The 14,551-nt window shown below is 41.5% G+C and overlaps 1 protein-coding gene across 3 annotated transcripts in view; it reads left to right on the top strand.

Moving 5' to 3' along the window:
• The window catches only part of LOC308096215 (tyrosine-protein phosphatase non-receptor type 7-like), a 31,460-nt gene extending 18,163 nt beyond the window's left edge, over positions 1 to 13,297 (top strand). For all 3 annotated transcript variants that reach the window (XM_080443550.1, XM_080443552.1, XM_080443551.1), the window contains 5 exons: positions 1,127 to 1,264; positions 4,293 to 4,484; positions 5,795 to 5,952; positions 11,510 to 11,623; positions 11,853 to 13,297. In XM_080443550.1, coding sequence (XP_080299676.1) covers positions 1,127 to 1,264; positions 4,293 to 4,484; positions 5,795 to 5,952; positions 11,510 to 11,623; positions 11,853 to 12,024 — 774 coding nt within the window. In that variant the 3' untranslated portion in view covers positions 12,025 to 13,297. The remainder of the gene's footprint in view (positions 1 to 1,126; positions 1,265 to 4,292; positions 4,485 to 5,794; positions 5,953 to 11,509; positions 11,624 to 11,852) is intronic.
• The last annotated feature ends 1,254 nt before the right edge of the window (positions 13,298 to 14,551 follow it).

Raw genomic sequence — 14,551 nt, 5'->3', positions numbered from 1 at the left:
GAAGTACTGGAATTCAAAATTTGCTTGAGTAAAAGTACAAAAGTATTGGTATCAAAATGTACTTAAAGTACCAAAAGTAAAAGTACCAAAATGTTTGAAAATAGCAAATCTACAAGCTCACAACGCGTCGCAGCTTGTAGATCTGCTATTTTCAAATAGCCTAGGTATAAAATAGGCCTAAAGTGGTTAATGTATGTTTTATCATGTAATAATTTATATCTACAAAGTAACTAGTAACTAAAGTTTTCAAATAATTGTAGTGGAATAAAAGTACAATATTTATCTCTGAGATGTAGTGGAGTAGAAGTAAAAGTATAGACAATTGGAAATACTCCAGTAAAGTAAGAGTACCTCAAAATTGCACTTAAGTACAGTACTTGAGTAAATGTACTTAGTTACTTTACACCACTGAGGTCAATCTATACTACGTAATACGCTCTTTAAATAGCGGGGAATTATGGAGCGTTTGGGGACCGCGCTGGACTTTAGACTTGGTCCGGGACCGCCTGGAGCGCCGGGTGCCGTTTGTGCGCTGGGTGTAAAAAAGCAAAATTCAATATTTTAGTCATCTGAAATATTTCAGTTTTAGTCTAGTTTTAGTCGACTAAACATCATAAGATTATAGTCGACTAAATCTACAGTTGATTTAGTCGACTAAAATGTATGTTTGCAGTGCTTTGATGTCGTCATAATGGCTGATTTTACACTTGGTTGCATGCTGAAAATAGCAGATCTACAAGCTCACAACGCGTCGCAGTGTGAGCTTGTAGATCTGCTATTTTCAGAGCGCAACATCCGAGCGCAACCAAGCATAACATGTCTTGTCTTTTAGTTCTACTGGATCTCTTCTCCACTAGATCCCTCACTAACATGTTAGTCTAGTTTTTATTTGTTGACGAAATTGTCAATATATTTAGTCTCAGTGTTAGTCATCGTATAGCTTAGTTTTTATTTAGTTTTTGTCAGTGAAAAAAGGGTGTAAGATAGGGCCCATATAAACTCATGAATCTAATGAACGTATGTATCAATGGTCAAGTTCAAAGTCATGGTAAAAAATTTAGAACATAATGTGGAGGATTTTGGTGAACCGTGGTGTGACCCGAAGACATGGATCTTTGTATTCCAGGGTTATAAAGGCGTTCCTCAGACCTACATCGCCACCCAGGGTCCCATGCTGCACACCGTGGAGGACTTCTGGGACATGGCCTGGCAGGAACGCAGCTCCATCGTCGTCATGGTGACCAGGCTGAAGGAGAACAATGAAGTAGGTATTACCTCAATGTCGCCATGGCGACCAGGTACCTCATTGTCATCGTCACCGGGCGAGTCTCCGCTCCCTGTGATGTATTGCAGTGTTCACACTATGGGCTGCAACTATCTATTATTGTCTTGGGACAATCTACTGGGTCGCTGTTGGAGGTGGAGCTGTGTGTGTGTATGTATGTATGTGTACACACTTAATTATAATTTTATTCCATCTCAGTCAGATACAGCTTTTACATGTTGGAAGGAAAAGGGTCTGATAACTTTTTCAGATCTATACATAAATAACCATTTTGCATCATTTACAGAGCTGAAAGAAGCAATTTATCTTCCACAAGCCCACTTCTTTTTCAGATATTTACAATATTTGTTCAAAATCATTTCAATAGTTTTGAAAACTTACCTCAGGAACACTGTTTTTATGCTTTAATGAAACAGCATCCTAATTCTGAGCACCTAATATCCAAATTTGTCTCACTGTTTTCTAAATTGTCTATTCCGTCATGGGAGGCTGACATTGGTGTGGAACTGTCTGATGAGAGCGAGGGTTTGAAGAAGATTCGCTCGGGCTCAGTCAATGCCAGATTGCAGCTTGTCCAGTTCAAAGTTATGCAAAGTATTACAGTAGGCCTACATTACTCTAAGGTTAAAATGAATAAAATGTATCCAACTGTTTCCGATACTTGTGACAGATGCAACATTTCCAAGGGCACGTTAGATCACACTTTCTAGTCCTGCCCAAGGCAGGACAGTTTTATTCTGGCAAAACATTTTTGCTTGGTAAGAGTATATGGTTTTTATGTCAAACCTGATGCACTAACTGCCTTGTTTGGTTGCTCTGAAGCTTCTCTTGCTCTGCCGTACTCTGTATAGTCCATATTTGAACTGAGGACCCCTCCAAAATAATAATGTTAGAACTGGGGACCCCCCAAAATAATCATATTTTGAACTGGGGACCCCTCAAAATAATAATATTTGAACTAGGGACCCCCCACCCTGACAAGCACTTGGAATTGGTGTTGAGGCAAAACATTTAGTTTGACTCGTTGCGAGCTTGTAGATATAAAAAGATATGCTATTTTCACAATGTTTGCCTCTTGCTTTCTTCCATTATTTGACAACGTGGCCAATGTTTGACCAGTTTTTATAGCATAGTTTATTGATGACTTTTAATGCAGTAATGGCCTTTTTTCTTTTCTTTCTTTGGTTTTATTTGTAGGTTTTAAAAAAAGTCTTAAAAGTCTTTAAGGGGCACGGTGGCGCAGTCGGTAGCGCTGTCGCCTCACAGCTAGAAGGTCCGACTCCTGGGTCCGATTCCCGCCAGGGACGCTGTAGGGGTTACAAAATCGTGGGATAAAAATGTAAAAGAAAAAAAAAAAGCTTTAAATTGTCACTTCACTGTCATCTGGGGACCCCCCCAGACGGTGGACGGTGGAAGTCACAAACGTAACATGAGGACCTGGGCCGTTGCTCTGATCCACACACACCATACTTGGCACCAACACTGTTCAGGGGTCTGCCATGACAATAGCCTTGAATAGTCCATAGTCTTCTGTAGAGGACAGATTATTTTCAGTTGTTGTCGGTAGTCATGGCTGCCAGCTCCCATTTGATGTTGTGTTGGAGTTCAGACTGATCCAGACCGTATTGAATAGCTGCTAGCTTACATAACGTCTTCAGACTAGGACTTAAGTCTAGGATAGACAGGTCATCAGTACATGTGGCACAGTTGTATCCTAAGAGGACCATACGATCTCCCACCATGCAACATAACATACATGTATAACTCATTGGACCCGGTCCTTTCCCCCTGGGTTCAACCTTCTTCAGGGAGAATGTCTCTGGATTGAATTTCCACAGCTCATTGAAGTACTCAAGGTGGTTGCGGTTGCAGCCACCATATATGTACAGCTCTCCATTGTAGCTAAAGGCTGAATGACCCATGTGGCTTTCTGAAACAAGCTGTGTATACGGTGTGTTCAGCCAGCTGTTGGTGTCTGTGTCAAACACTCTGATGTTAGGGTAGACCCTAGGGTGGACCGCCTTGCCCTCAAATACAAACATCTTCGTCCCGATGATGGTGGCAGAGGGGCGTTGTGAAGCAGGTGGTGGAGGTCCTCTGGTGTTAATTAAAGACCAGACCATTGTGGTGGTGTCCAACTTGTAGATGTCATTAAAGTATCGGGAGGGAGTATAGGGAGGCTGGTAGGATCCTCCATGGATAAACATGACCTTCCCCAAGACACAGGCTGAGTGGTTCCCCCTCTCCTCTGGAACAGTTCCTGACACCTCGGGTTTGAACCATCTGTGGGTGCCAACATCAAATGCATAAAGCACGTTGCAGTAAGGATAACCTCCCCAGATGTAGACGATATATTCTATCAGTACAGCTGTGTAGTCCTGACGCGTGGAGGGAACCTCAAGGGGATTTACTCTCCCAGTTTTTGCTGGAGGAAACTTCCTCCAACGCAAAGTCACTGTGTTGAAAACATGGACACCAATCTGAGACATTTTGCCAATCCGCACGTTTTCAAAGTAGTACACCTTCTGCTCCACTACAACAGCCCGACCGCCTGACCATGGCTTTCCATTCAGATGCACCGTCCAGCAGAACATTTCTCACACTATAAATGAAGTCAGAACCATAAAGCCTCACTCTGAACAACAGTGGAGTCCTAATGTGCACGTTATCACTTATATTGCTTAAGTGGCACAAATGTCACGCAAAGTTTGGTCAATCCACAAAGCCAATCAGTTGGGTTGGCCAATCAACGAAGGCGATGACTGTTGATCTCCCAATATGGCCGACTCAATCCCCCGCGCTACACAGCAGACAGTGTGTTCAGTACAGTACTTGAGTAAATGTACTTAGTTACTTTACGCCACTGATTATCACCACCAATAAACTTGATAAATTGATGTGTGTGTGTGTGTGTGTGTGTGTGTGTGTGTGTGTGTGTGTGTGTGTGTGTGTGTGTGTGTGTGTGTGTGTGTGTGTGTGTGTGTGTGTGTGTGTGTGTGTGTTGTAGAAATGTGAGCTGTACTGGCCTGAACCACGGGACAGGAAAGGACTGACAGAGAAAGAGGAGGACGAGGAGGAGAGGGAGGAGGAGGAGGAGGAGGAGGACGAGAAGACTGGAAGTGTATTCGGCAGGTTCCAGCTCAGAGTGAGAGACAGGACCCAGAGAGAGGACTTCACCATCACTGACATGCACGTCCAGGTACTAGAATGCAGTGTTGGATTTGCGGCGGTGGGGAATCCATGCCTGTGCTTTTGATCAGTGGTGGAAAAAGTACTCAATTTTTAAAATTAAGACCTGAAGCGATTCTTTAAAAAAAAAATCTAAATCCTAACAGTTTTCAAAAATAGCAGATCTACAAGCTCATAGCGTGGCACTCGGTGCCGCGCTATGAGCTTGTATATCTACTATTTTTGAATAGCCAAAGAAATCTAAAGTGACACAGATGCGTTCCAGGTATTAATGGGTTAAGTAAAAGTATCAATACTGCAATGTAGAAGTACTAGCCTATGTTACAAGTAAAAGTCCATAATAAAAAAAAGATTTGAGGCAAAGTACAAAAGTATTGGTATCAAAATGTACTTAAAGTACCAAATGTAAAAGTACTAAAATGTTTGAAAATAGCAGATCTATAAGCGCACAACGCGTAGCGATGCGACGCGTTGTGAGCTTGTAGATCGGCTATTTTCAAATAGCCTAGGTTTAAAGTGGCAGGTGGAGGGGGATGCCAGAAACACGGCCAGTGTGAGAGCAGAAGTTAGGCCAATTGCATTTTAGGGAAGAAAAAAAAACAGCCAAGTCACCTAAAGGCCAAACCGCACCAATGCAACTAGTCGCAACTCCTTAAAACAAAACCGTTTTAAGGTCAACCGCACCAATGCAACTCCTTGCAACTGCTATTGGGCAAGTAGTTGCAAGTAGTTCCATGTTGCAAGGAGTTGCATGGCGAATCATTGGTGTGTATGTGGAGTGGGCTTAAAAGTATTCAGTACTTTACAGCATTCCTAGAAATGTACTCGAGTAAAAGTACAATATTTGTCTTAGAAATGTACTCAAGTAAGAGTAATACTGTAACTATCCAAAAGATCTAGTAAAGTACAGATCCTCAGAATCTGTACTCAAGTACAGTACTCAAGTACATTTACTCTGTTACTGTCCACCACTGCTTTTGGTAAATGTAGACTGTCAGATATGTACAAAAATATGTAATAAAAACACAAAGAGTGAGATTTAGCGGCACTCCACATTTCATTTTAAAATGCAGGGCTTGCAATGCATTGATTACTATCAGAATATAGAGTTGTAACATTTTAACAAAAAACGTTTTATTTTAACGAAAAAAAATAAATATATATAACTTACATGATGTGTGTGTGTGTGTGTGTGTGTGTGTGTGTGTGTGTGTGTGTGTGTGTGTGTGTGTGTGTGTGTGTGTGTGTGTGTGTGTGTGTGTGTGTGTGTGTGTGTGTGTGTGCGTGCGTGCGTGCGTGCGTACGTGCGTGCGTGTGTAGGTATCTACAGAATGCCGTCCAGTCAGACACTATTGGTTCACCTCCTGGCCTGACCACCATGTCCCACAATGCACTGCTCCTCTACTCCGATTAGTGGAGGAGGTAGAGGCTTACAGGAAGTCCCTCGCCGACCCTGGACCAATCATTGTCCACTGCAGGTAAGTCCCTCCCCCTTTCCCGGAGACAGAAATCCTATTTCCTTTCCTAACCACGTCACAAGGTGAAGGAAAGCAGAATGTTAATACCAGGGGCCAGGGGTATGGTGGGTTATGGTGGTATAGGGGCGGGAGCGATATTGCATTAGTCCAGGGGTCTTCAACAGGGGGTCCGGGACCCCTAGGGGGTCCTCAGAGTTACTACAGGGGGTCCGCCAAATCTTTGTGTGATAGAATTTTTTTTTACCTTAACCACTTGAACACTCTAGCATCTCTTTTCTGAGGAGAACTTTAGCCAAAAATAGCAGATCTACAAGCTCACAACGCCTCGCCCAATTCGATACCATTTATTTTATCTCTGGGAACCCAATCTACTGGATCGTGTATTTTAATAGTTTTTTTTATATATTTGTTTGTGAAATCTAACGCATTATGGACAGAAAACACTCCACAGTGTTTATGTTGGACGCGCCTCTCCGGAAGTCTCGCAAGACGAGATTTCACCCGTGAGGTCATCCACGTCACTTAGTCAACACCACGGCGGCCGGACAAAAACGTTGTGGAGGGTTTTCTGTCCCTAACAGCGTTAGATCTCTCTCTCTCTCAAACAAAAAAAAGCTATTAAAGGTATCATGACATTCATTTTCACTTTTTTTATTTTCAATGTTTTATTTGGGGTTTTATGACCTCAATTACACCCAAAAAACCTGAACTTAGAACATTCAGTGGATTTTCTGTGGTCTGGGGTTTTCTGAATAATTAGGCTGAAAAGTAATCTGAGCTTGGCCCTTCGACAGTGAGGTCACAGTCGATTAATCCCGCCCACTCTCCTCCTCGCCCCTCCCCTCCCCTATTCTTTCCTTTGGGGGGGGGGCGGAGCAGAGGCGATGATTGACAGGCAAAATCCCTCACCAGCGACACCCGCTGGCAAAGATTTCTTTTTTCATTGCAGTTGAAAAGGCTTTAGAAATGTGAGAGAAAAACACCTGCCATGGATCACTGGAATGGAATTTTCACTTAAAACTTTTTGTACACTTTTGAAGGACCAGGACAAAGACTTTGAATGTGGTGTAAAAGTGAATGTCATTAAACCTTTAAAATACGCGATCTAGCGCAAGTCCCATAGGCTGGGGTTTTTAGCTGCGGTCGACTCGGGATGGAGCTATGAATTCTTTCTATTGTACCACTCGTCCCAGGATATCATAATATCATATACAAGGTAGGAAAAACGTCGGGCCTTTAATGTTAATTTGGTTCTTGTAAACCTGTGACTTGACAATGAAGTTGATTCTGATTCTGTCCACTCTCAGAGTTACAGGTGCTCCCTGTACTCGACAGAGGTACAGTATAAGATAATACATAACAAAATAAAATAAAAACGGCTTAATTCACTCAGCTACCTTGTCCAACAGCCTCGTGTTGTTAGATAATTGGATATTGACATGATATACACATAACAAAAATAAAAAATAAAAATAAAACAGTTATTTAAATCAGGGGTCTTCAACGTTTTCAGGCCAAGGACCCCCTAGCTGAGAGAGAGAAGAAGCAGGGACCCCCTCTATATTGTATAAAAGTGTTTTTCAGAAAAACTTTTGCTGCTCAGTTTTTTCCTCTAAGCCTATTACTCTTTGCCAAAAATAGCCGATCTACAAGCTCACAACGCCTCGCAGCGCGAGGCGTTGTGAGCTTGTAGATCTGCTATTTTTGGCTAAAGTTCTCCTCAGAAAAGGGATGCTAGGCTTCAAGTGGTTAATGTAAAAAAAAAAATCCTATCACACAAAGATTTGGCGGACCCCCTGTAGTAACTCTGAGGACCCCCTAGGGGTCCCGGACCCCCTGTTGAAGACCCCTGATTTAAATAATTGACAAAACAAGGTCTTCAAAGCTTTGCTGAGCTCTGGAACATTGAAGCTGTTTTTTTTCGCTGCTGTTTTTCTTTTCTTTTTTTTTTTTTACTAAATATGATAATAGAAAAACACAGGTCATACAAGGTTTGTGTCCAACAGCGATGATAAAAGAGAGAAAGTGGGGAGCCTGGAGAAGGCTGAGATTGGATGTGAGTCCCAGTGAGAGATAAGAGAGACCCAACACAAAAGGCCATGGTGGCCTTTGAAGAGGCTATGTGGAGCAGGCTTTCATTAAACTTCTCAGGGTTGGGGTGACCCAGTATAGCCAGGTGTCCGGGTGCACGTACCATGTCTCTGCTGTTGGGCAGAAACCAGCTATGTCCAAAATATTTATAATTATTATTTATTATAACTTTTCAGGAAATGAAAAAAAAAAACATGTTTTTTTAGAACAACACAACACTGGCTCATCAAAAGTTGGTATGGTGACTGTATACATTGTCAGATACTGAATGATCTCACATTCTAAAATAAAAATCACACCCTGTGTGAAGTGGGCGGTGTCTTGCTAGCTAATCACAATACTGAATGGAGTCAACCAATCATGTACAAAAGATAAATACATTTATTGAAACACTCTTTATGATGGACGAAACCATAACTTAAAAAAAACCAATTTATGGGTTTTTTTAAGTTATGGTTTCTTATATATGGCTATGCACATGTGTCATGTGACACTGGCCAATCACAGTCCTGAATAGATTGTGATTGGCCAATCACGGTGCAGGGTTAGGCGGGGTAAGTTTTGGCCAATCACAGCGCAGGATAATTGTACAAATTTCCAAACCTCACTTATAGGGGCGGTTTCACCGCCCAAAAATCACACCCTGTGTGAAGTGGGCGGTGTCTTGCTAGCTAATCACAATACTGAATGGAGTCAACCAATCATGTACAAAAAATAAATACATTTATTGAAACACTCTTTATGATGGACGAAACCATAACTTAAAAAAAACCAAATTATGTTTTTTTTTAAAGTTATGGTTTCTTATATAGGGCTATGCACATGTGTCATGTGACACTGGCCAATCACAGTCCTGAATAGACTGTGATTGGCCAATCACGGTGCAGGGTTAGGCGGGGTACTTTTTGGCCAATCACAGCGCAGGATAATTGTACAAATATCCAAACCTCACTTATAGGGGCGGTTTCACCGCCCAAAAACAATGGCCATTTGAGTCAAGCCTCTGCAGTAAAATGTTTGGAGCAGCGTTGATTTTGACTGCAAATTTTGATTTAGTTTTAGTCATAGTCTTTTGAATAAAATTCCATTTAGCTTTAGTCATATTTTTTGTCTGAAATGAAATGTTTTCGTTGTCTAAAATGTCGACTAAAATGTATGTTGGCGGTGCCTTGATGGTGTCGTAATGGCTGATTTCACACTTGGTTGCATGCTGAAAATAGCCGATCTACAAGCTCAAGTTGTGAGCTTGTAGATCTGCTATATCCGCGACACCCGAGCACAACCAAGCATAAAACGACTTGTCTTTTAGTTCTACTGGATCTCTTCTCCACTCGTCCCTCACTAACATTTTAGTCTAATTTTTATTTGTTGACAAAATTGTCAATATATTTAGTCTTAATCTTAGTCATCGTAGCTTAGTTTTTATTTAGTTTTCGTCAGTGAAAAAAGGTAGTCGACGAACAATTTTCGTCATAGTTTTAGTCGACGAAATCAACACTGGTTTTGAGTGCCGCTATTTCCACTTTCATTTTTATACTTAGTAATGTTTGTAGCTGAGCACCCATGGCCACAAGATTTCAAACTTATGTTTAATCGATGCAAGCATTTCAGCATGCTAACTTTCCAGGAAGAGAAAGGCTGTAGCAGCAGCGTATGGTGAATTTTAACGTTGACCGGGCCAGAATCGCGCAACAACGGCTGATAAGTCTATTGAGAATTAACGAGCCATTCCGGGTGGAAAACGGAACGCTCGTCCCAAAACACACTGCCCCATTTTTTTCCGCGGACCGAGGCCGCCGGTTTAGAACCGGAGCAGGGTGTTTTAGGTTCTTCTTCTATTACATTTCTGAATGGAGAGAGGTGCATGTCTCTGCGCAATGGAGAACCGGTTTGACGGCGAAACTGGTTTTCTAATGGCCACTCATTAACAATTCGGCCGAATGCAAATGAGCCCCATTTGAAAACAAAGACGACTTATAGGGTGAGGGGCTGCTAATGTTGTTGTGTTGATTTTTTGTTTTTTTCCCCTGGCGGATCTTTCCCCACAGACCGGGCCATGGCCTCGTTGGCCCCAATGACCGTACGCCTCTGGCCTGTAGTTTATTTTTATTTTTTTTGAAAGGCTGTAGTTTGTATTTGCATGGAAGGAATCCCCATGGATAATGTCACTGGTATAAGGCAGGGTTATGAACGGTCCACAGCTCACCACACACTGAGACACAGGCCAGTAGACAGAAATGGTGCCATCTTATTATAATGAGCATTAGTGAGGACCGATGATATGAAGATAAGGTTGAAAATGGGTGAAGCGGTCTTTTAAGATATATCGTTAACGTATAACGTGCTTAATTGCATCCTTAATGGATACATCCATTAAGCCTATCCATTAAGGATGTGTCCATAATGGACATAGGCTATGACATATCCATTCATTTTCCATAGTTAATTACTTCAATTATATAGTCTATCCATAGGTTTTACATAATAGGCTCTATGCACAGCAGGCATATTGGAAATAAATTGGGCCTCTTCTTACTTCCTTCACAGGTGTTACCAATGACACTAATTAAGGCTCTGTTCCATTCTGGTCAAACAGAGTCTGTGCTGACATTGTGCATGTTGGCTCACTGGAAACACTTGAGGGGGTTCCAAATGGCCCCTTGTGGGTGCGTAACTCTGAGAGTGTACAAAATGGAACCAAATGGACCCGTAAGGGTCCATTTGGTTCCATTTGTACACTCTCAGAGTTATGGGGGTTCGAGAAATTAAAAGGTTTGAGAACCACTGTGCTACACGAAATGGAACAGAGCCTTCATTAGTATCATTGGTAACCTGTGAAGGAAGTAAGGAAGAGGTCCAATTTCTGTCCAATTGCTGTGCATAGAGCCTATTAAAGATGAACGGTGCACCTTTTTATGTAACACTAATGGAATGAAGATAGAAAGTCCTTTGCGTGTGTTTTTTTTTCACCCCCAAAAAGTGTGCTATTATTTCCTATGTGAATCCTGAGGCTTCTGTTATGTTATGCTTATGGATTTTATTTTATATTTTCTTTCCTGTATTCAGGGAGATGTTTTCTAAATCAGTGTTTCCAAACGTTTTAGCCCCAGCCCCCGAAATATAAATCCACACTCCAAAAATTGGCCCCGACCCACTGTTTGTGAACCACTGTTGTAATGTAAATGATATAAGCGGCAGAATAATGCTGTATACGTCACATTTAATGTTCAGAGCAGAAACGTACAGAAACGTAGTCTACATTTTAACTGTGTGTGGGGGCGGTAAGGTGACCTGGATAGTGGATAGGGGGCGCTAGACCAAAACAGGTTGAGAAACACTGCTTTATATGGTGAAAGTCAATGTTTACAACATCTAACTCCTCTCCTCTCCTCTCCTCTCCTCTCCTCTCCTCTCCTCACCTCACCTCACCTCTCCTCTCCTCTCCTCTCCTCTCCTCTCCTCTCAGTGCAGGCATAGGGAGGACGGGCTGCTTCATAGCCAGTAGTATTGGCTGTCAGCAGCTCAGGGAGACGGGGCAGGCAGACATCTTGGAAACGGTCTGCCAGCTACGCTTGGACAGGTATACGGATAGACAATACCCTTCTTTCTCTGTCTGTCTGTCTGTCTCTGTTGCTGTATGTCTCTCTTTGTCACACTGTTCTCTCATTCTTTAACCCCCCACCTCTCTCTCCTCTCTCTCTCTCTCTCTCTCTCTCTCTCTCTCTCTCTCTCTCTCTCTCTCTCTCTCTCTCTCTCTCTCTCTCTCTCTCTCTGTGTTGACTGTTGTGTTCCGGGTGCTTTCCTTCCAGAGGAGGGATGATCCAGACCAATGAACAGTACCAGTTCCTGTACGCCACACTGGCCCAGTACAGCTCCCAGCTCCAGGACCAACAGAAGCCAGACCCAGGCCCGCTTCATCTCAGCTCACAGCTACAGAGCCTCCAGCTGGACAACGCACGCACACAGAACCCCAGGGACTGACATCCATTCAGAACTAGACTGGAGGGCAGTGGTTCTCAAACCTTTTTGTTTTTATTTCAAGGACCCCCAGTTTGATATACATCAGGCCACGGACCCCAAGTTGTCAGAAACAGTATTAATGTTAAAATATATAAATAAATATATTTCCGGTACATTTCTGGTCCCTACGTATTTTGGCGCCGAGCCAGAAGTTGTCATAAAACATGACTGGTTATTGTGGAAAATATACTGTATCAGAGAAAGATTATGTCAAAAATAACTTTTATTTAATTGAAAAACTTACACTGTATGACTTTAACTGAGCCATAGTGAACCAACTACCAACAGAACCAGGTAGCTTGGTCCAACTGACTCCAATGAATGAATTTCCAACACACACACGTGTGCACACGCACGCGCACGCACGCACGCATGCACACAGACACGGCACAAGTGCTGAAGCAGTCAGCTCTGGATAAGAGCGTCTGTTAAATGCCTAAATCATAAATTGTAAATCAATGATCCAGAAAACCAGCAGCAGGCACACAAAGCACAGTCTAGACTCTAGAGATTCTAGAACACAGAGAATCAACAACAAGAACACAAAGAACCATCTAGAACACAAAGAACCACCTAGAACACAAAGAACCAAGTGTGATTCAGGTTTTAAAGGTGCAGTATATATATTTTGTTCAAATAAGTTAAAAAAATGTGAAAATGAATGTCATAGAACCTTTAAACTGATCCTCTATCGTGATAGTAATCTTTGCTATAGAGTGTTTGTTCAGTAACAGGGGTCTCCCCTGTCTCTCCAGCCCTTTAGCAGGTCGTCAATTTGGTCCAAACAGGAAAGAGAATCCATTGACCAGCTTCACTTTTATTATAGTGCTCCAGTTCTAATTTGTCTGCTCATTTCTTTGTGTCCTACTGATGACAACTCTCTTGGATCAGCTGTAGATGTTTGTTCTCCCACACTGGAGACCACGGTTCAAATCCCACAGGACACAAAACTGCAGCTTTAACTTTTGCAGGTGATGCTGTTCAAGGTACAAGGCAATTTGGCTAAAAATCACAAGATGCAGGTTGAAGCCACAATTGTCCCATCGTCACAATGTTGTCACGGTTACACAGTAGACTCCTGAGGGTTCTGAGTGATATTTCTTGGTTAAAACTAAAAGATGTTCAGTGGTGGAAAAAGTACTCAAATTCTTTACTTAAGTAAAAGTACCAATACTGCAATATAGAAATACTCTGTGACAAGTAAAAGTCCAGAATTAAAAATGTATTACATCAAAATGTACTTAAAGTACCAAAAGTAAAAGTACAAAATATTTGAAAATAGCAGATCTACAAGCTCACAGAGTTTGTAGATCTGCTATTTTCAAATAGCCAAGGTATAAAATCGGGTTAAAGTGGTTAATGTATGTTTCATAATATAATAGTTTATATCTGCAAAGTAACTAGTAACTAAAGTTTTCAAATAAATGTAGTGGAGTAAATGTACAATATTTGCCTCTGAGATGTAGTGGAGTAGAAGTAAAAGTATTGGAAATAGGAAATACTCAAGTAAAGTACAAATACCTCAAAATTGTACTTAAGTACAGTACTTAAGTAAATGTACTTAGTTACTTTCCACCACTGAAGATGTTGATAAAAAGTTAAAGCTCTATATATTAGTCATTGCTATCGAGTGTTTGTTAACATCCTGATTGCATGAAATGTGTATCCTGACCTGAAAATGTATTTTCTGTTTACTAAATAACTTGACAGACAGGGAGACCCCTAGGGGTCTGTTACTGTTTTTCCCAATAATATCTGTTAATGTATAAACACTCAATGATTACTAGCAGAATATAGAGCTATTTAGCACTTATTATGTTACTTATTTAAAGAAACCCATGTCCCTAGCACCTTTAAGCACTCAGGATGTTACTGTGTATACACTGCAGAGAAACTCTCTTTCCATAAGCTATAAGTTAACTAATGTGATGCAAATGTGGTGTATGTGCACTTACATATTGTCTGTCCAGGTGTGTGTGTGTGTGTGTGTGTGTGTGTGTGTGTGTGTGTGTGTGTGTGTGTGTGTGTGTGTGTGTGTGTGTGTGTGTGTGTGTGTGTGTGTGAGAGTGAGAGTGAGAGAGAGAGAGAGAGAGAGAGAGAGAGAGAGAGAGAGAGAGAGAGAGAGAAATGCAATGTTGTGTGTTGTTGCTGTTGCTGTTTATTTCTTAATAAAAATCAGTTGTGGTATATAGTCTAGGTCTGTTTTCAGCTAGGGGGGGGGGGGGGCGGCAGTCAAGGCAGAGACCTGGGAATTTGAATCCCAATCACGTCCAGGATCAAATCATTATTTTATTTTTACGAATTGAAGTCAAATACAAATATATACCATATCACTATATAACAGACCATATCACTATATAACATATCACTATATAACATATCACTATATAACAGACCATATCACTATATAACATATCACTATATAACATATCACTATATAACAGACCATATCACTATATAACAGACCATATCACTATATAACATATCA

Source organism: Gymnoscopelus braueri, assembly GCF_963280865.1.
Source record: "Gymnoscopelus braueri genome assembly, chromosome: 12".
NCBI lineage: Eukaryota > Metazoa > Chordata > Actinopteri > Myctophiformes > Myctophidae > Gymnoscopelus > Gymnoscopelus braueri.
Note: the sequence above shows the minus strand (reverse complement) of the source record. Positions and strands in the feature narration are given on the sequence as shown.